The following is a 27614-nucleotide window of genomic DNA, read 5'->3' as shown; positions in this document are numbered from 1 at the left end:
AATAATCATAATAATCATAATAATAATCATAATAATAATCATAATAACCATAATAATCATAATCATAATAATAATAATAATAATAATTAATAATGACAGCCCTCCGGACCCGAGCGTCTCAGCTCCCAGGTACGGTGTTACGAACCCCCACCCCCTTCTGATGCTGTGACCACTGCCCCCCCCACCCCCCCCCCCCCACCCCCCACCCCACCCATCCAATGCTGCAATTGTGCTGCACTCCTTGTAATCTAAAATTATGGTAGGAATAACAAAAAAAAAAAGGTTTTACTGTTTTTTACTATCTTGAGATGTGTTAAAAACAATAATAAAAAGAAGTGCAAATGCGGATTACACATACAAAAAATATTCAAATAAACAATATAAATGTAAAAAGAATGAACGGCCGACGAGCCTCAGTCAATCTCACAAGCTCAAATTTTCAAATTTTTTTTTCAAATTTTCATATCATTTGCATACGTTATTTCAAAAGTTGTAGTGACAAAAGTGAGTAAAAATGACCCTTTGAATGACTGATTACTGGTTTGTTCATTTAAAATTGGCCAAAAAAAAAATAAATATAAAAATAAATTTTAAAACATTTTTTTAACTATATTAGGAAAGCAGGAAGTGAACAAATGTAGCAGTTAGTGTGCACAAGAAACTAGAGCTGGCTTTGCTGCAGGCCAGAGAGGAGGCTGACCACCAAAGGAAGGAGCTGCTGGTCCAGATGGAAGCCAAGCTCCAGCAGACCCTGAGAGCCAGAGAGCATGAGTGGGCATCTCAGCGGGCCGAGAAGGAACACGCTCATAGACTCCAGATGAGGGAGGATTTCCTCGCAGAACTTCAGACCTGCCTGGCCCAGGTCCACACCCAGCAGAGCAATGAGGAGAACAGGAGAGGTGGTCTATCAGAAAACACGATATCACACATGATCCACGCTTCCTGCAAAGACATTGTCGACAGAGCTGTGTCCCAGGCCAAGAAGGACTGGAAGAAAGTATGTTTGCTATTGATTGATGTTTCTCTTTTGGGATGCTGCTGCTTTCCTTCATGTTGATTTTCTCCACCGCACAGATTAGTGAGGCGCAGTTGAGCTGCGTATTACGAGAAACACAACAGCAGCATGAAAGAGAACTCGACGAGATGCAAAGTATGTAACGCCTCCATCGCGTTTCAGTCGATGGACGAGTGAAATGACCCTCCACCCTTTTGTAGGCTCTTTGACCCAGATGAGACAGCAGCCTTGCAGCATGAAGGAGTGTGCAGATGCTGCCAGTAAGCTGCAGAAAAAGAACCAGGAGCTCCAGAAGCACCTGGAGAAAGCCTGCCGTCAGTTCCAGCATAGCGTCCGAGAACACAAAACCACCATGCAGAAACTCAAAGGTAAGGTTTGTTTTGGTTTTGCTATTTTTTTTCCTCAGGTAAAGTGCTAATCATCTGTGGTTCTTGCAGACGAGCATGAAAGCAGATTGCAAAAGACACGGGAGGAGCATTTGTTGCAACTGGACCAAGTGAAAAAAAGCAAGGAAGCTGCTGGGTTTGTGATGTTTTCAAGCTTCTTCAAGCACTTCTCTTTATTGTCGTCGGAAAATGACATACTTGGAACTGAACTGGTTTTGGAATTCTGCCCCCCCATCATCCACGATCCTTATGTGACACATGAACATGGGCTTCGTACAGCCTATTTTTGTTTACCGATGTTCCGTAAAAACATCGGTAAAGCAGCAACTAGGCTCCGTTTCCATCATGTGAGCTGCATATTAATAACGCCACGGCAACATTGTTATTATTATTATTATTATTATTGTTGTTGTCAGAGGGGACTTCTTTTGCTCATTTTTCATCCATTTGTATTGCGTTGTGAACTCCTGTAGAGCAGCTACCCATGATAACCCGCACACAAAGGTCTCTAGATCAGGGGTGGGCAAACTTTTTGACTCGCGGGCCGCATTGATATGACAAAATTTATGGGGGGGTAGACTATATATTTTACACGTAACAGTCCACCTGGTATTATTGTATCTGTAAAATTGTCATGCAATCTGCTATTATTATTTATTATTTTATATTTATATTTAAATATTTTAAAAATAATAAAATATTATAATAATTTAAATAAAATTAAAATAATAATTATTATATTATTATTATGTAAAATATGCAAATATAACAATAATATTATATATAATTAATATAATAATTAGCATTAATATAATAATTATAATAATCATAATAGTTCTAATAATTATTATAATAATCTAATAATAAAAATAATAATAATTATTATTATTATGTGCTTGTGTCCCTTTTTTCAGGAGCACTTTGTAAACAACACACCATGTCAAACAACGAAATTGATACAACCATCAAAAGGTTGGCTCAGGCCATGATGCCAGCTTGTATGTTGACTTTAAATGAAATACTTTGGAAAGATTGGGCGGGCCGTATTCAAACACTTGGCGGGCCGGATGTGGCCCCCGGGCCGTAGTTTGCCCACCCCTGCTCTAGATCTTCCAGAATCTGCGCCTATTCAGCTGCCATACCGCACACTGTTGTCAAAGCTCCTTGTTAGAAAAAAACTCTCTGAAAGCCGGCGATCAGAGGCGTCCAAACTTCATGTCCAAATGCGCAAACCTCATTATCTGAAAGTTTCCATTGTTTTTTTTTTTGGCACTGTTTAACACGAGAATACAACATTCTAACACAACACTCTTTATTGTTCTCTGGTTCTACCATATCTTACTTATTGTGTGGAAATATGGGATAAGAACTATAAAAGCAATCTTCACTAAATGTACCTCGTACTTCGGTACGTGACAAAAAATAAATAAAATGAAAAATTAAAGCTAAAAACTATGGTACCCATTATGGCATTGGATGCTCATATCACCCAGTACTTCCGTATGGGACAAAAAAAAAAAATTAAAAATAATTACAATTTTTTTTCAATTTAAAAAAATTTAACTATATTAGGAAAGCAGGAAGTGAACAAATGTTACAGTTACTGATTGTAAAACTGCTATATATCACTATATTGACACTTACTATGGTACCCATTATCTATTATGTAGTATGTGACAAAAAAAATTAACTAAAACACATTTTTTAAAAAACTATATTATGAAAGCAGGAAGTGAACAAATGTAAGAGTTAGTGATTGTAAAAGCACCAGATGGAGGGGTAGGATTTAATAAGCTTTGCTTCTTCCTACTCCTTTTGGACATGTGGAACTGGGAACTGATTATGGGATGCACTCAATTGGAATCTGATGCATGTTCAAATGAAATCAAACCATTACCATTACCATTACCATTACCATTACCATTACATTTAGATGTCAGAATATTAGGCCCCCTTGAACTACGGTAGTGACTCCACGCCACGCCACACTGGCTTGCTGAGTGGTGGCCCCGCCCAGCATTTAATGTCAACTTTTAACACGACTTGCCGGTCGTCAAAGTCACTCTGAGCCGATGTTTTTGATGGACGCTGATGATTATTAATCAATTCATAAATGTCAATAATCGATTCTGACGGAACAAAAAAATGGAAAGCCAAAGTGCTTCCCGGGCAGTTTATGGTTTATGATGCTACCAAAATGGCTGACCATGACCTCCAGCTGGGCTGTGAATAAACTTCAATGGTTTGTATTGGTTCCAAGGGAATTAAAGGGTATTTTTGTCATTTTTAGGGCCTGTGATTGCCAGCAAAATCTTCAAGAAGGTCTGGAGGAGATGAAGCAGCAATACTTGACGACTGTTAAAAAGATCCGAGGTTAGTCGACTTGTATGTTTCTCTGTGATGCGGCTGTGGACCAGAAACCGACAATACAGTGGTATGAAAACGTTTGGGCACCCCACAGATTGGCAATAATATTTAGGTCTGGGGACTAGGGCTGGGGGCTAGGGCCGGGACCACGCGTCAACGTTATCGACAAAAAATAAGTTGACGCAAGAACCGCATGTCGATGGGCCTTCACCTCGTTGAAACCGTTTTCAGTGAACAGGATCGTTGCGGCTCATTCAGTAAAAAAAGCCGTTCATTTCGGTCAATAGGTTGTTAGCCTGTGATCCCCCCCCCCCCCGTGCATAGACCCGGTCAGTCGTGTGGAGTCGTTCGTTCACTCATGTTCACGTTGGTTCCGACTCAACAGCTCACCAACTAGTGCTGTGTCGGTCATGAACAAAACAGCTGGCAGACTGAACGGGTATTTTAGGGGGTGGTTCATTTGTTCGCCAAAAAAGGAGTAGGAAGAAGCAAAGCTTATTAAATCTTACCCCTCCATCTGGTACTTTTACAATCACTAACTCTTACATTTGTTCACTTCCTGCTTTCCAAATATAGTTTTTAATAAATGCATTTAATAATAATAATAATAATAAATAAATTAATAATAAATTTAATTATTAGTTTGAATTAATTAATTGATAATATACCATTATTAATTAATTAGATCAATAAAGATTAATCAAAAAACTATTTTCTAGACTAATGGATTACAGAAATAATGGTTTAACCCAGCCCTACTGGGGACTGAGATGGCCATTCCGGAATGTTGATATAACGCATTGATATAACAAAATTTCCGGGGGGGGGGGGGGCAGACTATATATTTTACACGTAACAGTCCACCTGGTATTATTGTATCTGTAAAATTGTCATGCAATCTGCTATTATTATTTATTATTTTATATTTATATTTAAATATTTTTAAAATAATAAAATATTATAATAATTTAAATAAAATTAAAATAATAATAATTATATTATTATTATGTAAAATATGCAAATATAACAATATTATTATATATAATTAATATAATAATTAGCATTAATATAATAAATATAATAATCATAATAGTTATTATAATAATAATATAATAATTATTATTTTAATTTTTATTGTTATTATGTGCTTGTTTCCGGGGGCAGACTATATATTTTACACATAACAGTCCACCTGGTATTATTGTATCTGTAAAATTGTCATGCAATCTGCTATTATTATTTATTATTTTATATTTATATTTAAATATTTTAAAAATAATAAAATATTATAATAATTTAAATAAAATTAAAATAATAATTATTATATTATTATTATGTAAAATATGCAAATATAACAATATTATTATATATAATTAATATAATAATTAGCATTAATATAATAAATATAATAATCATAATAGTTATAATAATAATATAATAATTATTATTTTAATTTTTATTATTATTATGTGCTTGTGTCTCTTTTTTCAGGAGCACTTTGTAAACAACAGACCATGTCAAACAACGAAATTGATACAACCATCAAAAGGTTGGCTCAGGCCATGATGCCAGGTTGTATGTTGACTTTAAATTCAATACTTTGGAAAGATTGGGCGGGCCGTATTCAAACACTTGGCGGGCCGGATGTGGCCCCCGGGCCGTAGTTTGCCCACCCCTGGTTTAGGGTCTCCAGGCCTGGACTGGCCCCACAGCCCCACAGCATGATGGAACCACCACCAAATGTTACTGCGGGTAGCAAGTGTTTGCATGTCCAAACAACTCCATTTTAGTTCCATCCGTCCACAGAACCTTCATCCAAAATGAAGCTGGCTTGTCCAAAAGTGTTTGCGTGCATGACTTTCCCGTGCAGCATCCCCTAATAGTTGAAGGATGCACAGTGAGACCATCTGCACCAAGATCAGGTTGTAGGTCTTTGGAGCTGGTCTATGGGTTGACTTTGACACTTCTCACCATCCTTTGCCTCTGCTTATCTGAGATTTTTCCGGGCTTTAACTAGAACTGTCCCAGTTCCTCACTATGGTCCTCAGAGTGGAACCAGACAGCTGAAAATCTCTGAGCTATCTTTTGTATCCTTCCCCTAGACCATGATGTCGAACAATCTTTGCTTTCAGGTGGTTTGCCAGTTGTTTTGAGGCTAGCACGGTGCTACTCTTCAGAGAAGATGCAACTGGAAAATGATCGGCTTCAAATGCGTATGTAGGTCAAGGGTCAGTGAGATTACCAAATCATTCATTTTTTCATTATTTCCAATAATTCATGTTGAAGGTATTCAAATCAATAAAACAACAAGGGTGCCCAAATTGTGGTTAAATAATAATTGTACACTTTCTGTAAATGCATCCATCCATTTTCTATACCGCTTATCCTCCCGAGGGGCGAGGGTACGCTGGAGCCTATCCCAGCTGTCTTGGTCCACAGCCAATCACAGGGCTTCTGTCTTATCTATGGCTGTATGTCTGCTATATGATTTGGTTACCTGAAATTGCCGATTCCAACAACCAGCGATTCATAAAGGAAAATGTAGAAAGTCGTCTAGTCAGGCCGGGTTTTGGTCCTGATCTTTGCTGATCCCTTGTTGCATACGGTATGTAATCTGACGTCAAAGCGAGGCTAATTAGCATGTTTGTCTGGCCAGGAGACATGCTGTGTTACCTCGAGGAGAGTCGCCAGCGAGCGGCAGAGACGATCCGGACGGCGGTGCAGAGGGAGAGGCAGGACACGGCACGCAGGATGCGCCGCCACTACCGGACATGTCTGCAGGAGTTAGCGGAGGACGGTGGGAATACCGCAGGGTAATTCCTTCAATGGTGTTTTGGTGTTGGATCATTGTCCCTGTCGGGTTCAAACTCACTCAAACTCAAAGTTTCTTGCAGCGAGGAGAGTGAAACCACATACCCAGTGACATGCATTCTCTTTCGGGGGTCCCTACTACATGGTTGTGCAACTCTAGGGGGACGGGGGGGGGGTGAAGAAGGTAGTTGCACAAGCTGTATTTGTTTGTCTATGTGTGTGTGTATGTGAGAGTCATTACTTTTAATGTTTTATGAGTTCTTTATCTTGACACATTCTTGCAGGATTAACATTAGCATCCGCAGGGTCCGCTGTTGACCCATCCGGGCACCCTCCAGGTCTCTGATCAGGGTCATGATTCCCTCACCATTCCCTCACCAGCACATTCAAACACTTTCTAGTGTCAAAGCAAATGGTGATAAGGGTGATAACTAATAAAATAATAATTGTATTTACATTTTATTCTAATATTTCCCTCCAGTCGCTCCTTGGGTCTCCTCTCGGTTTTTCACCTAGCTGGTCATCTTTGTCAGAAAATGTGCTTACATCTAAACAACATCAACATCCATATAAGGCGCACAAAAGAAGGGCAACAGCGAGTGCAACAAGCACGGACATCACGTAAGGCAGGGGTGGGCAAACTACGGCCCGGTGGGGCCACATGTGGCCCACTAAGCGTTTGAATCCGGCCCGCCAGTTGCTTTCTAACTTTTAACATATGTACATGCTGGCAACATGACTTACAAGTCGGATGTCTTCTTCAGTAAAAAAAATAACAATAAAAATAATAAAAAAATATTTTTAATGTAAAATTCAAGTTTGATGTGGTTTGATGTTTAAAGTGCTCTGGAAAAAAGGGATATATGGAACATATTTAAAACATATAGCTAATAATCTGACACGATTAGAGATAGAATTATACAAATAAGTACATAAATAAAATAAATAATAAATATATAAAAATATAATATAATTGGTGTAATTAATGTAATTAATAATAATAATATAATTATAATATATATAATAAATTATATATATAATATGTAGATTAAATATAATATATAATATAATAAATAAAATTAGACAAATAATTCTAGGTGGACTGTTAGAATTATAAGCAAATACAAATATATACAAATAATATATACAGATAAGTAAATAAAATAAATAAATAAATAAATAATAAAAATGTAAAAATATAATATACATTAAATATAATATATATAATAATACAATTAATATATGTAATATAATTAATCAAAATATATAATAAATAAATAAAATTAGACAAATAATTCTAGGTGGACTGTTAGAATTATAAGCATATACAAATAATATATACAAATAAGTAAATAAAATAAATAAATAAATAATAAAAATGTAAAAATATAATATATATAATAATACAATTAATATATATAATATAATTAATCAAAATATATAATAAATAAATAAAATTAGACAAATAATTCTAGGTGGACTGTTAGAATTATAAGCATATACAAATAATATATACAAATAAGTAAATAAAATAAATAAATAAATAATAAAAATGTAAAAATATAATATATATAATAATACAATTAATATATATAATATAATTAATCAAAATATATAATAAATAAATAAAATTAGACAAATAATTCAAGGTGGACTGTTAGAATTATAAGCATATACAAATAATATATACAAATAAGTAAATAAAATAAATAAATAAATAATAAAAATGTAAAAATATATATAATAATACAATTAATATATATAATATAATTAATCAAAATATATAATAAATAAATAAAATTAGACAAATAATTCAAGGTGGACTGTTATAATTATAAGTGTAAAATAATGTGTGTGTGTTATAAAAAATATATATTCTGGCCCCTCGGACAGTTTTGTTAACTCAGTGCGGCCCACAAGTCCAAAAGTTTGCCCACCCCTGACGTAAGGGGACCATTGTCCCCAAAATGCTCTCCACCAGTCACCAAACATCTCAGTGTCAACACCAGTGTTCTTCATCTTGGTGTTTTAGCGCCTTTAAACCAGAGATAGCACGCATCAGCATTCCTGTGGAATCTGTATTGTTGGGGATGGACATGCATTATGGTCGCCGAACATGGCGCACACTCCTTGCTGATGTGCCAGCAGTCCATCCAAGGCGATGTGATTCTGACGTGGCATGGAGTTGTTCTTCATTTGCTGTGAGTCCGGCCTCGGTGTAGTTCCCAAGCTTCTGTATGTCATAGTGGAGGTAGTTCATGCTATCCACATTCTTGTTAATTGTTATCCATGGGATAATACTTTGGGATAAAACCCGCTGCAATCTGATTTTACTACTTTGTATTCTGGTGGTACCCCTCGTGGCACGCTGATGGCATCGATGTAAGTGGGATTGTCTCGCTGTCAGGAACCTGCCTTTTGGTTTGGAAGTAGTTTGGGATGTGATGTTCATCTGCTTCAATGATAGCATTTAGTAACATGTCAACATTCATAGGGTAGATAGATACTGGAATCAGTAATGTCACTACTGCACATGTTCCGCTCACGTTATATACAATGTCATAGACCAGGGGTGCTCACACTTTTTCAGCATGCGAGCTACTTTTAAAATGACCGAGTCAAAATGATCTACCCACTACAAAAATGCAAAACATCTATTTATTTTCAAATGTATTGAGGATTATTTGTACGTACAATGTATGTTGATGTACCTTACATAACCAAATGAGCCAATATTGCGAAACACACATAATTAACTATTAACATTTTTTCTAATTACCTGAGTTTACTTTGATGACTTGCACTGAATTGAACCAGCCAGGGATGCATAGTCCGGACAGTAGCTGCTGATAGCCAGCCTCAAGCACACTTCCAAATGTTTATCAGTCATGGATAATATCCGTATCATAATATCCGTATAATATTCCATATCCGTATGGAAGTGATATGTTTTTTGCCTTTTTACTTGGTCCAGTTTTTGCCTTTTTACTTGGTCCAGCTCCTTCACTCATTTTAGTGACCATAAACTTTAGCGAGGGCTTTAAAATCTAACGCAATTCGCCGACTAGCTTAGCACTTTGCATCGTTGTTTACGCATGAGCGGTGACCTAAAGGTCAAAATTCAGTTGTCATCTGACTGGTTGTCCTGTATGTCAATCAAGTAACGGGGATGGATGATAGGCTGACATCGTAAGTTCTGCTGCACTTAGAGACGTTGTTTGATTTGATTGGTCGCCCGAAGGGCAACATTCAGTTGTCATCTGAATGGCTGCCCTGTATGTCAATCAAGTGACGGCATTGATGCTGGGTACCTCTATCATTGGAAACGCATCGGTTTCCGGTGAAACCCTAGGTGGTGATTTAGGAGAAGATACTTCTCCCATCTGTTTTGACCACTCAACAGAAAAAGGTTTAGCTCTTGTTTGTGGTGGGTATGGTGCTAATGGTCTGACATGGTGGTTGTCATAATGTGGGGGTTCAGGGAACTGTGGATACAATCGTGATTGTCCACTTACTACACCAGGGGTGGGCAAACTACGGCCCGGGGGCCACATGCGGCCCACCAAACGTTTGAATCCGGCCCGCCAGTTGCTTTTAAGTATTTCAACTTTTAACATACCAGCTGGCAACATGACTTTCAAGTCGGATGTCTTATTCGGTAAAAAAAAAAAAAATCGTAGTTTGATGTGGTCTGATGTTTAAAGTGCTCCTGAAAAAAGGAAACAAGAACATATAGCTGATAGTATGACAATTAAAATTAGACAAATAATTCAAGGCGTAAAATTATAAAAAATTATAAAAATTATTAAAAAATTATTAAAAAAATTATTAAAAAATATTAAAAAATATTAAAAAATTATTAAAAAATTATTAAAAAATTATTAAAAATTATTAAAAATTATTAAAAATTATTAAAAATTATTAAAAACTATTAAAAATTATTAAAAATTATTAAAAAATATTAAAAAATATTAAAAATTATTAAAAATATTTTTAAAAATATTTTTAAAAATATTTTTAAAATATTAAAAATCATTAAAATTATTAAAATTATTAAAATTATAAGCGTAAAATCATGTGTGTTAAATATATATTCTGGCCCCCCGCACAATTTTGTTAACTCAATGCGGCCCATGAGTCAAAAAGTTTGCCCACCCCTGTACTACACCATCATTTTGACTACTATTGCTCACTCCTTTAGTTGGCATAAAACTACTTTCGTTATCTTCCTTTCGTGTAAAAAATGTGTCCGAGTCTTTCTCCTCACTTACTTTTCCTTCATCTTTTTGATACTCATGAAGTAAAACTTCCTTATCATACCCTTCCTTTTGTATTTTATTGGTTTTATTCTTGTTCCTTTTTGCAATATCCTGTTGCAATTGTATTAATTTAGGGATTGATAATTGTCCGTCAATACCATACTTGTTAATCCATATTTCTAGATGTTTTATTTTGGTTGGTTGGTTGGTTGGCGGTGAAACACGTAACACCAATCCTTGCACTTTAGTACTTCCTTTTTGACTTGTGGTTTTCCACTTTTATTTCCCATCTTGGGAATAATTTGGTCCCTGTTGTGATGAACTTCCTTGGGAAAACCAACAACAGGTTTTTTTTGTCAGTGAGAGAGTAATGAACTTTTCTTTGAGGTAATTCTCAAGCTTCTACCCTAGAATTCTTGCCTCTGCTTCCTCAAAGACTTACTCTTTTTCTCACCGTTTAATATGACGGTCTAGTGACAAAATCTCCCATTCACACACTCATTCGTACTTTGGAAACGTTTTCACATTCAAACCCCGAAAAGGCCTTTCACCGCGGAGGCTCTCCTTTTCTAGCTTCTAACAAGACCGCCAACTCCGTCTTTGTACAAAAAACTACCAACTCTGTCTTATTGTGAAAGACGGCCAACTTAATACAAAAAACTACCAACTGTCTTATTGTGAAAGACGGCCAACTTAATACAAAAAACGACCAACTGTCTTATTGTGAAAGACGGCCAACTTAATACAAAAAACGACCAACTGTCTTATTGTGAAAGACGGCCAACTTAATACAAAAAACGACCAACTGTCTTATTGTGAAAGACGGCCAACTTAATACAAAAAACGACCAACTGTCTTATTGTGAAAGACGGCCAACTTAATACAAAAAACGACCAACTGTCTTATTGTGAAAGACGGCCAACTTAATACAAAAAACTACCAACTGTCTTATTGTGAAAGACGGCCAACTTAATACAAAAAACTACCAACTGTCTTATTGTGAAAGACGGCCAACTTAATACAAAAAACTACCAACTGTCTTATTGTGAAAGACGGCCAACTTAATACAAAAAACTACCAACTGTCTTATTGTGAAAGACGGCCAACTTAATACAAAAAACTACCAACTGTCTTATTGTGAAAGACGGCCAACTTAATACAAAAAACTACCAACTGTCTTATTGTGAAAGACGGCCAACTTAATACAAAAAACTGCCAACTCCGTCTGATCACACAAGACAACTCCTTTCTATGGCAGGAACACTGTGGGTCCGTCTTATTGCCAAAAGACTGCAAGTCCGTCTTACTGAAAAGACTGCCAAGTCCGCCTTATCACAAAAGACTGCCAGCTCGTCTTCCTACAGAAGACTGTCGAGTCCGTCTCTTAGCTTGCCAGCGACTAGTATACACAAGGCTTTTAGCACCGGGTGACAAACCTTATTGACTCGCGGGCCGCACTCAGTTTTAGGGGTCAAGAACCCTTCTGGCCTCCCTGCATTGGTTGCCTGTTGGCTTTAGGATTCATTCTGAGATTTTATTGTGTGTTTTTAAGGCGTTGATTGGGCTGGCCCCCCAAACACATCTCGGACCTCATCCAAATTTACTCTCCAGCACGGTCACTGAGGTCCGAGGGCCAGCTCCAACTTGTGGTTCCCAAGATGAGACTTAAGACCAGGGGAGACCGAGTCTTTTCTGTGGTTGGGCCCCAAGCTATGGAACTCTCTCCCCTCCCAAGTAAAAAAAAAAGGCCCCCAACATCGAAAGCTTTAAGTCTCGTCTTGCCCACCCCTGCTTTACTTTTAGCACCGGGTGACAAACCTTATTGACTCATGGGCCGCACTCAGTTATTGGATTAGTGGACTGCATGCGGCCCGCAGGTCTCAGTTTGCCCACCCCTGCTTTAACACAAAGGGACGGCGTCCTTCTACTCAAAGTGTCTTACTGTTTGTTGTCTTCTCTTCCGTCGGTATCCCGTCAACCTTCAGCTTCCAGTTGTTGAGCTGAGAAGACAGCCCATCGAAGGGTTTTGTCTGCCGACCCTGGGGGTCACTGGGGGTCTCTGATCAGGGTCACGGGAACCTTCTTCAGCACATTCAAACACTTTCTATTGTCTAAGTAAATGGATATAAGGGTGATAACTAACAAAATAATAATTGTATCTACATTTGATGCTAACAGTCCCCATCTTTCTATCATCTGCAGGGCTGAAAAGAAAATAATGAACGCTGCTAGCAAACTGGCGGCCATGGCTAAAGTGCTGGAGACGCCCATTAAAAGGAAATCTGGAAAGAACCACAGTTTAGCAGCAACTAAGCCAGATTTCCTCAAGAGACCAACCACTCTGTTGTGTGATGTCAGAACCCACGGAGATAAGACCTCGGATTCGGAACGGACTCCGCTTGCGAGTAAGCAGGACGTTGCATCAGCAGACACCCATCCCTATCCTCAAAAAGCTCCACAGGCGACGTCTTCGGCCTTTGCCTCCTGGAGAAGCAAGAGCAAAGAGGTTTACCTGCAGGCCGGAGAACCCGGCATCCACATCCGGTTGGATCTGCATAGCAAACCCTGCCTTGCCCAGGAAGTTCCAGTCAGAGACCAGAAACGGACCAACTGCAGCGACTCGGACAGCCTCCACATTCCGCATCTGGGCCACTCCGTAAGGAACGTCGCTGCCGACTTGGGAGACTTTGGCGCTTTGATCCCGGACGCCTCGGACTTGACGGTTTATGATGAGATGGCTCAGAAGGCTCGCGAGAACCAAAGCGTCCCCAACAAAGCCAAGATGAGAGAACCCACCCCAGGCTCGGAGGCCGGGGTGGGGGAGACGCCGGGGGCGTGTCACGGGCCTCTCTTCTCCGAGTTGAGACCGCATCAGGACAGCGGCTTTGACAGCCCCTTTTACCGACCTAAATGATACCTCACCAAGTGGTCTTCTACTGCTCCCACTTGGCAGCACCCAGTCCACAACGCCATTGTGTGCTGGTTCTATTGCATCCTGGGATATGTATGCTGTGCATATGTTAGACAGGTTTTATATTTCACTTTAATAAAGGCTTCTTTTACCGCAAGCTTTTTAAGGAGCTGAGTGGCCGTTTAAGTCGCCGCTTAGGTCTGGACGCCCGTCGATATTTGCGTTCTTTACTTGAATCGGTATCGGCCGATATGCGCGTGGGTTCGCCGATGTATTTTTCCGCCGCATGATTTCCAGACAGGCATCCGCCGGGCAGCTTTGTCTTGCCGGAGGACCCTGCAACACACGCAGTCGCGGTACCCCTCCCCCGCCGCAACAGTGGTGAATCCCAACAAGGGTAAGTTTTCAACCTTGAATTATCCTCCAACAGTTCAACTTAGTTGGAATATTCCACCTGCTTTGGAGTAGGAAACATGAACGCCAAGTGTATGTAATATACACGCTTGAAAATATCGTTATAACAATACAGGTAGGTGGTCCAGGTAGGGGGTCCAGGTCGGGGGTCCTCTGCTTATAAAGGATTCCATTCCCAGACTGTGGTGTACCATAGGATGCTTAGTTCATATTCCTTATTCCTACTCCTAATATTCTGAATCAGGGTTGCACGGTGGGGAGTGGTTAGCATGTTGACCTGGGTTCGAATCTTCTCTAGGAGGACAAATCCCAACATTCATCCAATGACCGTCCAGTGACGTGATGGTAATGGTAATGGTAATGGTAATGGTAATGGTTTAATTTCATTTGAACATGCATCAGATTCCAATTGAGTGCATCCCATAATCAGTTCCCAGTTCCACATGTCCAAAAGGAGTAGGAAGAAGCAAAACTTATTAAATCCTACCCCTCTATCTGGTACTTTGTTTGAGGGTCTTACTCAATCCATTCCATAGTTTGATTCCACATACTGAAATGCTATGGCTAGCATAACGTAGTCCTAGCATAGAAGTGTTTCAAATGTACTTCTTCCCTGAGATCATATTTCTCCTCTCTTGTAGAGAAGTATTGGATGACATTTTTAGCTAATTGCTTATTTTTAGCTTTATGCATTATTGTAGCTGTATGAACATGAACTATATCAGCAAGTTGAAGTATTTGTCATTTTACAAATAAGGAGTTAGTATGTTCTCTGTAGGCGCCATTATGAATTATCCTTACTGGCCTTTTTTGCAGTACATTTAGCCAGTGAAGATTGCTTTTATAGTTATTAGCCCATATTTCCACACAATAAAAAGTGAAATATGATTAAAATAAGCAATAATGAAATGAATATGCAGTATCCCGACACTGACTGATCTTGATAAGCCCAAATGAATCTTCCAGGTAGGCCAAAAAGTCTTCGGAAAAAAAGTCTAGTGCTTCCAGGAATATCTTAACCAGGGGTCTCAAACTCAATTTACCTGGGGGCCACTGGAGCTAGGGTCTGGGCGAGGCTGGGCCGCATCAGGTTTTCCAAAAAAAAACGCATTTATTAAAAACAGAAAAATGAATAAACTTTGCTTTGGTTTCCGATTTTCTACAAGAAAAGCTCTGATAAAACATTCCACTGTTCTCAAATATCTTACTTTTTTATTTTTCTACACAAAATAAGATCAAGAATAAAGAAAATATAATAATAATAATAATAATAATAATAAAAGGGCAAATAATAAAAAGTTAAGAAATCACATATAGTTGGTGGGTAGACAAATTATTTTTTCATATTAAAATGAACAAAGCATTATTAGAGCCCTGTAGACATGACAAAACACGACTATAGTCATATTTATACTCTTTTTATTTACAACATATTGCGCAACTGCAGGGTCTTGAGACACATGCTAACTCGCAAACTAGAGAGCTAGCGACCTAAACGGTAGCCTTCAAGTTATTTCCTTTCAACTTAAATAGCCAAAAAACTTACCACTTCCACACGGATAGGGAGGATAACTATTAACAGTTATTTAACCTTTAACATGAACATGAATCAAATGTAATAATTTTTTCTGGGTACATGATACCATACAGCAGGGGTGGGCAAACTTTTTGACTCATGGGCCGCATTGAGTTAACAAAATTGTGCGGGGGGCCAGAATATATATTTAACACACATGATTTTACGCTTATAATTTTAATAATTTTAATGATTTTTAATATTTTAAAAATATTTTTAAAAATATTTTGAATAATTTTGAATAATTTTTTAATAATTTTTAATAATTCTTAATAATTTTTTAATATTTTTTAAAATAATTTTTAATAATTTTTAATAATTGTTAATAATTTTTTAATAATTTTTAATAATTTTACACCTTGAATTATTTGTCTAATTTTAATTGTCATACTATCAGCTATATGTTCTTGTTTCCTTTTTTCAGGAGCACTTTAAACATCAGACCACATCAAACTACGATTTTTTTTTTTTTTTTTTTACTGAATAAGACATCCGACTTGAAAGTCATGTTGCCAGCTGGTATGTTAAAAGTTGAAATACTTAAAAGCAACTGGCGGGCCGGATTCAAACGTTTGGTGGGCCGCATGTGGCCCCCGGGCCGTAGTTTGCCCACCCCTGCCATACAGCATCCATATCAAACTTGCGTGGGCCGCACTAACATTAAACTTTCATATCAAGGCGGGGGCCTCAAACTAATGTCCCACGGGCTGCGTGTTTGAGACCCCTGATCTTAACTCATGCTGTTAAAATCCCACAAAGAAGTGCTCATTTGCTAAGACGGTAAACGGTCTTTGACTCGGTGCTTTTCCACCTCCAACGCACCCAAAGCGCTTTGACACCGTTAGCACCTTTACCTACGAATGACGCAGCATCAGGACCGACTGGGGCTTCACAATCTTGCCCAAAGACACTGATCACTGGAGGATCAAACCCGCAACTTTCAGATTGGGCTTGAAATAAGCTATGAAAAAAAAAAACATTACAAAAATGAGTAGCTTTTAGCAATTTTCGTTTTGTAAAAGTAGCTCTTGTTCACGGCTGAGACCGGACTTACAGTACTGTAAATAATTGACTGGTAGTTCTACTCCCCCTGCACCCCCCTCCAGACTGTCCAGGTTAAGCGCTCCAGATCATGTTGCAACGTTTGGATGAGGTGAGTTGAAAGTTCACACTTCATTCACTTCCAGCTGGCTTTGCCTTCGAGCAACATGTTCTTCTTGTTGATCTGTGCCGCCTTTGCGCTTAGCCTTTTATTGGGCTTCGTTTACCTCTACCAGGACATCAAACATATCTTAACAAAAGTGAAAATAGGTCGCAGGGTCTTCCAGTACATGCAGAGGAACTACACTCTTCTGGACCACTTTTTGGAGATGGCCAAGACTCAGCCACACAAGCCGCTGATTCTCTTCAAAGATGACATCTTCACCTACCAGGACGTGGATCGGCTCAGCAGCCAGGCCGCCAGAGTCTTGCTGCACAGCGGCGTCGTGCGACCAGGCGACACGGTGGCTTTGTTCGTGGGGAACGAGCCCATGTTTGTGTGGACCTGGTTGGCTCTCTTCAAGCTGGGATGTTCAGCCGCTTTGCTCAACTCCAACATCAGGTCCAAGTCTCTGCTGCACTGCTTCGAGTGCAGCGGGGCTAAAGTCCTGCTGGTGGCTCAAGGTACTGGAGATATCAAACATTGTTTCCCTTTCAAAATGAGGCCAAAGAGCGCAATGATTCCATGTGAGCGAAGAATTCCTACATTCTGTCATTCAGTAACTTGGAAATGGAGCAAGGTCACCTTGTCGATTCTCCATTTATGGAAGCTGTTTTTATGAACTGTAGTTTCATGTAGTGTGGCTTCACAGGACAGACACGACTAATCTTAGTCCCTCCTTGCTAGTTTACAGCTTTTTCGCAACAGATGGATGGATTTTATTATTAGAACTCATATAAGACTGAAATCATAATCCTAGCAGAGCATGGTCAAACCGTGCAGTGGTCATTTGGCCCAGCACGCCACTGCTTAGTGACTTTGGTACTTTGGTAGACTGGGCTGTGCCAAGATGGGCGTTTCGTGTATTCTTGGCGCAGGCGAAGCACACCTTGCGCAGTGGTCAATTAGCTGAGAGGCGCACAGCGCAGAAACGTCAACAAAACCTCACAGGCAGGTTTTTCAGAGTGTAAGGCACATTTCAATGCAATAAACAATCACAGCAACAACTATTTCATGTAACCGTCCGAACCATTGTCAGTCATACAGTCGCGATGCTGTACCTCCGACCGGTTCTATTCTTGGCGCAGGCAAAGCGCACCCTGCGCAGTGGTCAATTAGCTGAGAGGCGCACAGCGCAGAAACGTCAACAAAACCTCACAGGCAGGTTTTTCAGAGTGTAAGGCACATTTCAATGCAATAAACAATCACAGCAACCACTATTTAATGTAACTGTCCAAACCTTTTTGTCAGTCATACAGTCACGATGCTGGACCTACCGGTGGTCCTGTTGTGTCTCCGTTCCCCAGACTTGCAGAGTGCAGTGGAGGAGGAGCTGGCAGAGCTCGGCACAGTGAACATTTCATGAAAAAAAAGAAAATTTTGTGACAAAACAGCTCATCAAAGGAAGTCTTAAAAGCTCGCCAGGTCCAACCAGTTGTATTCTTGGCGCAGGCGAAGCACACCTCGCGCAGTGGTCAATTAGCTGAGAGGCGCACAGCGCAGAAACGTCAACAAAACCTCACAGGCAGGTTTTTCAGAGTGTAAGGCACATTTCAATGCAATAAACAATCACAGCAACCACTATTTAATGTAACTGTCCAAACCAATGTCAGTCATACAGTCGCGATGCTGTACCTCCGACCGGTTCTATTCTTGGCGCAGGCAAAGCGCACCTTGCGCAGTGGTCAATTAGCTGAGAGGCGCACAGCGCAGAAACGTCAACAAAACCTCACAGGCAGGTTTTTCAGAGTGTAAGGCACATTTCAATGCAATAAACAATCACAGCAACCACTACTTAATGTAACCGTTCAGTCACGATCCTGGACCGGTGGTCCTGTTGTGTCTCCGTTCCCCAGACTTGCAGAGTGCAGTGGAGGAGGTGCAGCCAGAGCTCCGGGAGCAGCAGGTGTCCGTATTGATTATGGGGGACGCATGTACAACTGAAGGTGGGCTCAGCTTCACAGACAAGATGAGGCAGATGTCCTCTGAGCCTCTGGACGAAGACCTAAGATCACATGTAACGCTGCAGGATCCTGCAGTGTACGTGTACACATCAGGGACTACAGGTGGGCTCCACGAGGGAGGGAACAATCTTCATCACCTCCCACACCTTCTTCTTCTGCATCTTGTGTTTAACAGGTCTCCCCAAAGCAGCCCTGCTCACTCATTCCAAACTGTGGGGCATGACGATGATCCTCCGATCCACCGGGTTGAGCCCCAATAATGTGATTTACATCAGCCTTCCTCTGTATCACACGTCTGGGCTGGTTGGATTCGCAGCAGCCATTGAGATGGGTCAGTGCTATTTTACACAATATTACACATTAACAAAAATATATAATCACATTTTTAAACAATTCATATTCAAAAGGAGAGATATTCTATATGTCTATGTACTAATTTGATATGTCAAAGTGTGTCCATACGTTTTCTAGACAGAGTAAATGCAAAAAAGGTCAGTAAGGATAATTCATAATGCCGCCTACAGAGAACATACTAACTCCTTATTTGTAAAATGACAAATACTTCAACTTGCTGATATAGTTCATGTTCAAACAGCTAAAATAATGCATAAGGCTAAAAATAAGCAATTAGCTAAAAATGTCATCCAATACTTCTCTAGCCATAGCATTTCAGTATGTGGAATCAAACTATGGAATGGATTGAGTAAGGAAATCAAACAATGCACAACGATGAGCCAATTCAAGAAACAATACAAGCAGTTGATGTTTGCTAAATCCAAGGATGAAGAGTCTTGAACCAGTCATGATGTGCTATATATATCACTATATTGACACGCACTATGGTACACATTATGGCATTGGATGCTCATATCACCCAGTACTTCCGTATGGGACAAAAAAAAAAAAAATTAAAAATAATTACAATTTTTTTTCAATTTAATTTTTTTTTAACTATATTAGGAAAGCAGGAAGTGAACAAATGTTACAGTTACTGATTGTAAAACTGCTATATATCACTATATTGACAGTTACTATGGTACCCATTATCTATTATGTAGTATGTGACAAAAAAAAATTAACTAAAACACATTTTTTAAAAAACTATATTAGGAAAGCAGGAAGTGAACAAATGTAAGAGTTAGTGATTGTAAAAGTACCAGATGGAGGGGTAGGATTTAATAAGCTTTGCTTCTTCCTACTCCTTTTGGACATGTGGAACTGGGAACTGATTATGGGATGCACTCAATTGGAATCTGATGCATGTTCAAATGAAATCAAACCATTACCATTACCATTACCATTACCATTACAATTGATGTACTGTATCTATAGTAGGGGTGTCGTAGAAAACTCAACTGTTTGGAATCCATTTACCAAAAGGTCAGGATTTGAACAACAAGTTTTATTGTCTTTTGTCGTCATTTCCAGGTATCACAGTCGCCCTGAGGAATAAATTTTCTGCATCTCAGTTCTGGGACGACTGCAGAAGATACAACGTGACCGTCATCCAGTACATCGGTGAAATTATGCGTTACGTCTGCAATACGCCAAAGGTTGATCTCCTCATTCCATCATCAATATTAACAAACGAACACAAACATGGCATATCCTTTTTCACTCGTCACAGAAACCCAACGAGCAAAACCACAACGTGAAACTGGCAATTGGAAATGGAATCAGAGCAAATGTTTGGAGAGATTTCCAAATGCGCTTTGGGAACATTCGGATTGTGGAGCTTTATGGAGCAACAGAAGGGAACTTCTTTTTGATGAATTACAGCGGAAAGATGGGAGCAGTCGGACGGGCGAGCTTCCTGTACAAGGTAGGACTCAACTTCAACTCCACAATTCTTCATTGAACATCTACTTCCTGTTTGGTGCAGTGGTGTTTTCCCTTCGCTCTGATCAAGTATGACGTCGACAAGGGAGAACCTGTGAGGGATTCTTCTGGTCTCTGCATCCAGGTTCCCAAAGGTGAGTGTCAGCATTGTCACGGATCAAAACTGTAGAAGCTTGGTTACCGTCATGAATCCCTTCCGGAAGGTCGGTTTCAAAGTGAAACGTACTCCAATTAGGGATGCTCCGATCCATCGGCCACAGATTATTATCGGACTGTCGGTATCGACATTGGCCGATACTTGCTTAAAAAGGCAGATCCCCTCCACTGTTCCCCTCCACGGATCAGGTCCGCCCCCCGCCGCAACAATCAGAACAAGCATGTTTGCCGTCTTTCAGTCTTTGTGAGAGTTAAACGTTTCTACTCGGGTAGCAGCTCTAATGTCAGAAGGTACGGCGTTCCACAAAGTTGGAACCACAATAGAAAAGACTCTAGAACCCGTATACTTCTTTCTGGCTCTCAGGATTGTCAAAAGACCGGCGTGTTGTGAGCGTAGGTTTCTGGTTCGAGCATTGGGTACTAGGTACTATACCAGGTCAACCAAATAGGAAGGTGCCAACCCTTGGAATATTTCATAGCCAAGTAGCAGGACCTTAAAGTCGCATCTCGAATAAACTGGGAGCCGGTTCGGGTTGGCTAGAACTGGAGAACCGGAGAAATGTCCAGAAATCAGCACTTTACAGTAATTAAGGTACGGCGTTCCACAAAGTTGGAACCCCAATAGAAAAGACTCTAGAACCCGTATACTTCTTTCTGGCTCTCAGGATTGTCAAAAGACCGGCGTGTTGTGAGCGTAGGTTTCTGGTTCGAGCATTGGGTACTAGGTACTATACCAGGTCAACCAAATAGGAAGGTGCCAACCCTTGGAATATTTCATAGCCAAGTAGCAGGACCTTAAAGTCGCATCTCGAATAAACTGGGAGCCGGTTCGGGTTGGCTAGAACTGGAGAACCGGAGAAATGTCCAGAAATCAGCACTTTACAGTAATTAAGGTACGGCGTTCCACAAAGTTGGAACCCCAATAGAAAAGACTCTAGAACCCGTATACTTCTTTCTGGCTCTCAGGATTGTCAAAAGACCGGCGTGTTGTGAGCGTAGGTTTCTGGTTCGAGCATTGGGTACTAGGTACTATACCAGGTCAACCAAATAGGAAGGTGCCAACCCTTGGAATATTTCATAGCCAAGTAGCAGGACCTTAAAGTCGCATCTCGAATAAACTGGGAGCCGGTTCAGGTTGGCTAGAACTGGAGAACTGGAGAAATGTCCAGAAATCAGCACTTTACAGTAATTAAGGCCAGACCTGACAAAAGAATGGACCAGGGTTTCTGGGTCAGTAGTGGATAGACGAGGTGGTACCTTGGCCATGTTGCCATTATGGAAAAATGTTGTTTTGGTAGTTCAGTCTCTCGCAAGACCACCTGGCCTTCAGTCACCATGATCCGGTTTTCAGTTGCTTTCAGGACGTAAATGCCAACAGTGGATGTTTGTTTTGGTCTGCAGCTTTAGAAACACACCATGACAAAGATTAGGTTCAGGATAGCCCAGATAGAAATATTAGTCAAATCAATCTAGTCATCATCGGTATCACGTACGGAACTACAATGACTAGCCACGTATACGTGGACCCAAATATTCCATTAGCCACGTATACGTGGACCCAAATATTCCATTAGCCACGTATACGTGGACCCAAATATTCGGGTTATTTGCTCAAACGGAAAGAATGTAACCTTTGTATACGCCTCATTCCCAAAGAAAAGTGCCAATCCCAATGAATATATAATGGGATTCCCAGGGGTGGAATATTCCTTTCCCCAATCCGATTGAGGTATCTTGTACCCGCTCAAACGGAAAGTTGTCAGACTGCGTTCTTCTTCTTCTGTTGTTTATTGGCGGTTGGCAAGCAGCTTTGGTGTGCATTAGCGCTATCTGTGGAACACAATCTAAACCCTTCTATACGCCATTCATAAGTCCACTTTTATTAAAAAAGAAAATATATATCTATATAAAACATGTGCCCAGCTTAATTATAAAATATTAGCAAGATTGAACTATATCTTTCTTCTTCTTCGTTCTTTCAGCAAATGCTGAGATATGACGTAACACGCAGCTCCAGACGTTCTTCCATTTCAAAAAATGGAGGCCAGCAATCGGCACTGGACTGATACGGAAAGTTTGTTTTTGATTCAAATTAAATTTCAAGACTGGACAAACGAAAAACTGGCAATACGGAATTATTCCAACTAGTGAAAGAAAAACAACGTGATGTTGGTGTTTAGGTTTTACTGGGCATGCCCCATTGACTATTCTGGTTGATTATAGCGACGCATGTAGACAAGAGATTGGAATATTCCTTTCCATGGATACCATTGTTTTCGGAAAGGTCATTCGGAAAGAGAAAAACTCCTCATGTAAACATGGCTAATGATGCATTGACACTTGTTTCTTACCTTGTTTCTTGTAGTATCTTGTAAAAAAAACACGAGCAAAAGTACGCCAAATGCCATAATTTGCAAATATATGAATTTGGAACAAGGAAAGTGGATTTCACAAGTTTGAGTCGCTGTTTGACATAACAATAATTATATAAACGCTAATGACCGATTAGCTCGTCGTATCACAGCTAGCTAGCTAGCTGGCTAAAAATATTCAAATACAAAAATATTTAATTACACAGAACCAACCACACGCAGAAAAAAAGATGAAGTTTCATTCTCTCCAATATAAGTTTAGAAAAATTGTGGTGGAGTGGTTAGTGCGCAGCTCGGAGACCAGAGTTCAATTCCACTCTCGGCCATCTCTGTGTGGAGTTTGCATGTTCTCCCCGTGCATGCGTGGGTTTTCTCCGGGTACTCCGGTTTCCTCCCACATTCCAAAAACATGCTAGGTTAATTGGCCACTCCAAATTGTCCATAGGTATGAATGTGAGTGTGAATGGTTGTTTGTCTATATGTGCCCTGGGATTGGCTGGCCACCAGTATTGAGAGATACTTACCTTTTTACAGTAACCTTAAAAAAACAGAGTATTTGTCCTCTCCCAGATATGATGAATATGATTATATTTTTATTATATATATTACACTATTATATCCCACTATTATTTTTGCCTCCAAGCTAAGTCATGACAACAATTGCCTTAGGCGAGCCGGGACTTCTGGTGTCGGAAATCTCTGCGAGAGCTCCATTTCTCGGCTATGCCGGAGACCTGCAGCAGACTGAGAAGAAGAAGCTTCACCACGTCTTAAAGAAAGGAGACGTGTTCTTCAACACGGGCGACCTGATGCTCGTCGACCGAGATGGCTTCATTTACTTCCACGATCGAGTGGGTGACACCTTCAGGTGACTTCAAGTCAACTCAGATGTTTAGAACTTCAATAAATCGCCAAAACTAATTGCCAAACTTCCTTGTCAACAGATGGAAGGGAGAGAATGTTTCGACCAATGAGGTGGCAGACGTCCTCACCCGGGCTGACTGCATCGCTGAGGCCAACGTGTACGGTGTGGAAGTTCCAGGTAGCGTGGCTCACCGCACATTCGCCCTCGGGTGTTCCCAGTGTAGAACATCAGATGCAACCAGTGATGGGAATAACGCCGTTACTTTTTTCAGTGACGGGTAACCTAACGAATTATTCTAATTCTACATCAGGCAAGATCCCGAGTGTGCCATTTATTTGTCCAAATACAAACCGTTTCCTATTTGGTTCAGACGAATTCGGCCAAACTTAAGCTAGCCGAAGTGAGCAATGCACTTCTGGTTATTTTCACAAAATAAAACACCCCCTTACTTTTCTCATCCAATAAAACCATAGTGATAAATCACTGCTTTTACTTTGAAAACAAGAAGCAAAACCAACTCCTAATATATCCTGCTTGTAGGTAACCCTAACCCTAAACCCTAACCCTAACCCTAAACCCTAACCCTAACCCTAACCCTAACCCTAACCCTAGTAGGTAGTAGGTAAGTATGTGGTTTTGCCAAATGGAAGTACAGTCACTAATTTAACCTCGTTGAGGTCAAAATGTCAAAATGTACACATCAAATGTCCCTGAAAAAAAAACTTTGTCCATAAAGAAATAATAATAATAATTAATAATAATAATAATTTCTGTAATGCATTTCCAATAAAAATTCATTGCATATATCGGATTTTTTATAACGGATTTCGCCTATTTCGGACAAAATCTCCAGTCCCGTTCCAATGCATTTCCATGAAATTTCCCTGGCATATATCGGATGGCCGCATCGTGGCGCTCCGATTCGCCGAATCGTGACAGGCCGCTATACGACGTCGTTTGCAGCGTTTGCAGCGTTGCCTGCGCGTCCAGGTACATTGGAAACATAGTCAAGGAAGTGCCTTTTTATAACGGATAAAATCCGATCTACGCATATACCGGATATAAATCCGATATATGCGTAAAACGGACATTTTCTGGTATACGCATATAACGGATTTCGCTTATATCGGACAAAACCAGTGGGAACAATTGAATCCGATATATCCGAGGTTTACTGTAGTTACCTTTTGTAGTGGAGTAACTCGATACTTTTTTGGAGGAGCAACTATAACTATTGACTTTTTAAAGTAACATGTAGTACAAGTATGTAAGTACAGTTCTGCTAGAGGAACGTAGTTGCTGTGGTATCTCTTCAAAAAAGTTGTTTTTGTCCCTTTTCTAGTTGGGAACCGATATTTTCCTGAAACTTCCTGAAATCTATAGGAAGATTGTATTGTATTGCTGATTACTAAAGAATGAAGAAAGGTAGAAACATTCTTTATTTTTATTTTTTTTTAACTAAAGAACACAATAATCTGTGTACCTTGAAAAATGAGTCTAAATTGTCCGTTCACTCATGTTCACATTCGTTCCGACTCAACGGTGCAACAACACGTGATGACGAACCTTGAAATCTGAAGTATGATGACAGCCCTCCGAGCGCCTCAGAACCACCCCTGTCCGATTCTGTGACCGCTGCACCCCCCCCCCACACTTGGTCTGACGCTGCAACTAGTCCCGCCCTGCACAAGGAACGCTGAACTGACTCTCCAGCCAATCAAAAAAAAAAAAAAAGCATTTGCAACTGAACACACTGAACGGCTATTTTAGTAGCGGTGACCTCGTTCATTCCGTTCACAAAAAAGAACGAGTTCTTTTGACACGTTCGTTCACGACCGACACACCACTAGTCGGAAAAGGGTGGATTGCTCACTCCGGGTTGGGAATGAGGACCCCGGGGTCTTGATCACCAGTGAGGGAAGGTTGGAGCGAGAGGTGGACAGGTGGATCGGTGCAACGTCGGCAGTAAATATTAAACAACACAGCGCAAAATGGTTCAGTGTTGCGTGCCGCATTGCAAGAAATGTAAGCTTTCAATAAAAACAACACAATGTTTCTAAATCTCTAAATCGCCTACTGTATTGCTACGTTCTTAGTTGCTATGATATGAGCCCACCAGAAGGGTGCGCTACTCACCATGATTTTAATTGATCTTCACCGATTTCTTTGCTATCCGCAGGCAACGAGGGCAGAGTAGGAATGGCTGCTGTCGCTCTCAAAGACGGACAAACATTTGATTGTGTCGGCTTGTTCAAGCACCTGGAAAGCTTCTTGCCGGCCTATGCCAGGCCACGTTTCATCAGGATTCAGGTACTCGTCGGGAAATGAAGCTTTCATTTTCAGAAGAATACTATTAACTATGAATATGTGAATATGACTTTGGATGCAGAGCTCCTTGGATGTCACCGTCACATTCAAGACGGTGAAGACCAAACTGGTCAAGGAAGGCTTCGACCCCACGACCATTAAAGACCCGCTCTATTTTCTGAATGATAAGGAGAAGAAATACATCCCATTTACAATTGATTTATTCCATGCGCTGATGTCAGGCAACATGAGAATATAATCCATACTTTTATTGCCTCCGCGGGAACACCACCATAAACGTTGTTACTAAACATGTAGGATCAATCAAAACAAAATAAACATCTTTCATTATTAAAAGGAATGGTTGCAATGCGATGGTTCACACATAAGTAACACACCAGTAAGTAACACACCAGTAAGTAACACACCAGTAGGTAACACACCAGTAGGTAACACACCAGTAAGTAACACACCAGTAAGTAACACTGATTTGGCTGATAGTAGTGATGTTAGGATATTTCGACGAATCAACAGGTACGCTTGGTCAAATCATAATTTACCATTTTTTCATCAGGGGTCTACTCAAAAGACTTATCTCACTTATGTGATATTCTGTACAATACATATGTAGTACATACAGTATATACTATGGATGTTCCAATGGACATTTTTTGTTTTCCAATCTAAATAAGAAAATATTTTGTTACCTGTTACCTGGTATAATTTTAAGATGATGTAACCATATCTGAGACAATGGTAACCATGGCAACCATGATAACCAACAAAACAGTGATATATAATAACAATAAAGACATCATGACTGGTTCAAGACTCTTCATCCTTGTATTTAGCAAACATCAACTGCTTGTATTGTTTCTTCATCGTTGTGCATTGTTTGACTTCCTTACTCAATCCATTCCATAGTTTGATTCCACATACTGAAATGCTATGGCTAGCATAACGTAGTCCTCTGCGTAGTCTCTGCCTTTCTGAGTGCAGACCTAAAACAGTCCCTGGTGGTCTAGTGGCTAGGATTCGCAGCTCTCACCGCCGCGGCATTGGTTCGATTCCCGGTCAGGGAATTGACATTTGGCTAGGTTTTGACTGGAGATAGAGTCGCCAGATGGTCAACCTCCCACCTGGAGGCGAACTCATCGACCACAGTACCGAG

At 40.0% G+C, this 27614-nt stretch overlaps 2 protein-coding genes across 4 annotated transcripts in view; both read left to right on the top strand.

The window, feature by feature from the left end:
- Window positions 1-15291, top strand: part of cep152 (centrosomal protein 152) — a 52870-nt gene extending 37579 nt beyond the window's left edge. The window contains exons 21-27 of one of the 3 annotated variants that reach the window (XM_058087351.1): window positions 683-997; window positions 1075-1150; window positions 1216-1383; window positions 1453-1537; window positions 3692-3774; window positions 6425-6581; window positions 13041-15291. In XM_058087351.1, coding sequence (XP_057943334.1) covers window positions 683-997; window positions 1075-1150; window positions 1216-1383; window positions 1453-1537; window positions 3692-3774; window positions 6425-6581; window positions 13041-13752 — 1596 coding nt within the window. In that variant the 3' untranslated portion in view covers window positions 13753-15291. The remainder of the gene's footprint in view (window positions 1-682; window positions 998-1074; window positions 1151-1215; window positions 1384-1452; window positions 1538-3691; window positions 3775-6424; window positions 6582-13040) is intronic. The other 2 variants (XM_058087350.1, XM_058087352.1) reach the window with 2 other exon arrangements.
- A 1578-nt stretch (window positions 15292-16869) lies between these two features.
- On the top strand, window positions 16870-27268 carry LOC131138771 (long-chain fatty acid transport protein 2-like). The gene is made up of 10 exons (XM_058087987.1): window positions 16870-17404; window positions 18797-19006; window positions 19080-19235; window positions 20333-20457; window positions 20532-20726; window positions 20787-20877; window positions 23941-24139; window positions 24216-24313; window positions 26316-26446; window positions 26526-27268. The coding sequence occupies exons 1-10, from the start codon at window positions 16948-16950 to the stop codon at window positions 26700-26702; spliced, it is 1839 nt and encodes a 612-aa protein (XP_057943970.1). The 5' UTR covers window positions 16870-16947; the 3' UTR covers window positions 26703-27268.
- The last annotated feature ends 346 nt before the right edge of the window (window positions 27269-27614 follow it).

This window comes from Doryrhamphus excisus, chromosome 11, assembly GCF_030265055.1.
Source record: "Doryrhamphus excisus isolate RoL2022-K1 chromosome 11, RoL_Dexc_1.0, whole genome shotgun sequence".
Classification (NCBI taxonomy): Eukaryota; Metazoa; Chordata; class Actinopteri; order Syngnathiformes; family Syngnathidae; genus Doryrhamphus; species Doryrhamphus excisus.
The sequence above is the reverse complement of the archived record's forward strand: the minus strand, read 5'-3'. Positions and strand labels throughout refer to the sequence as shown.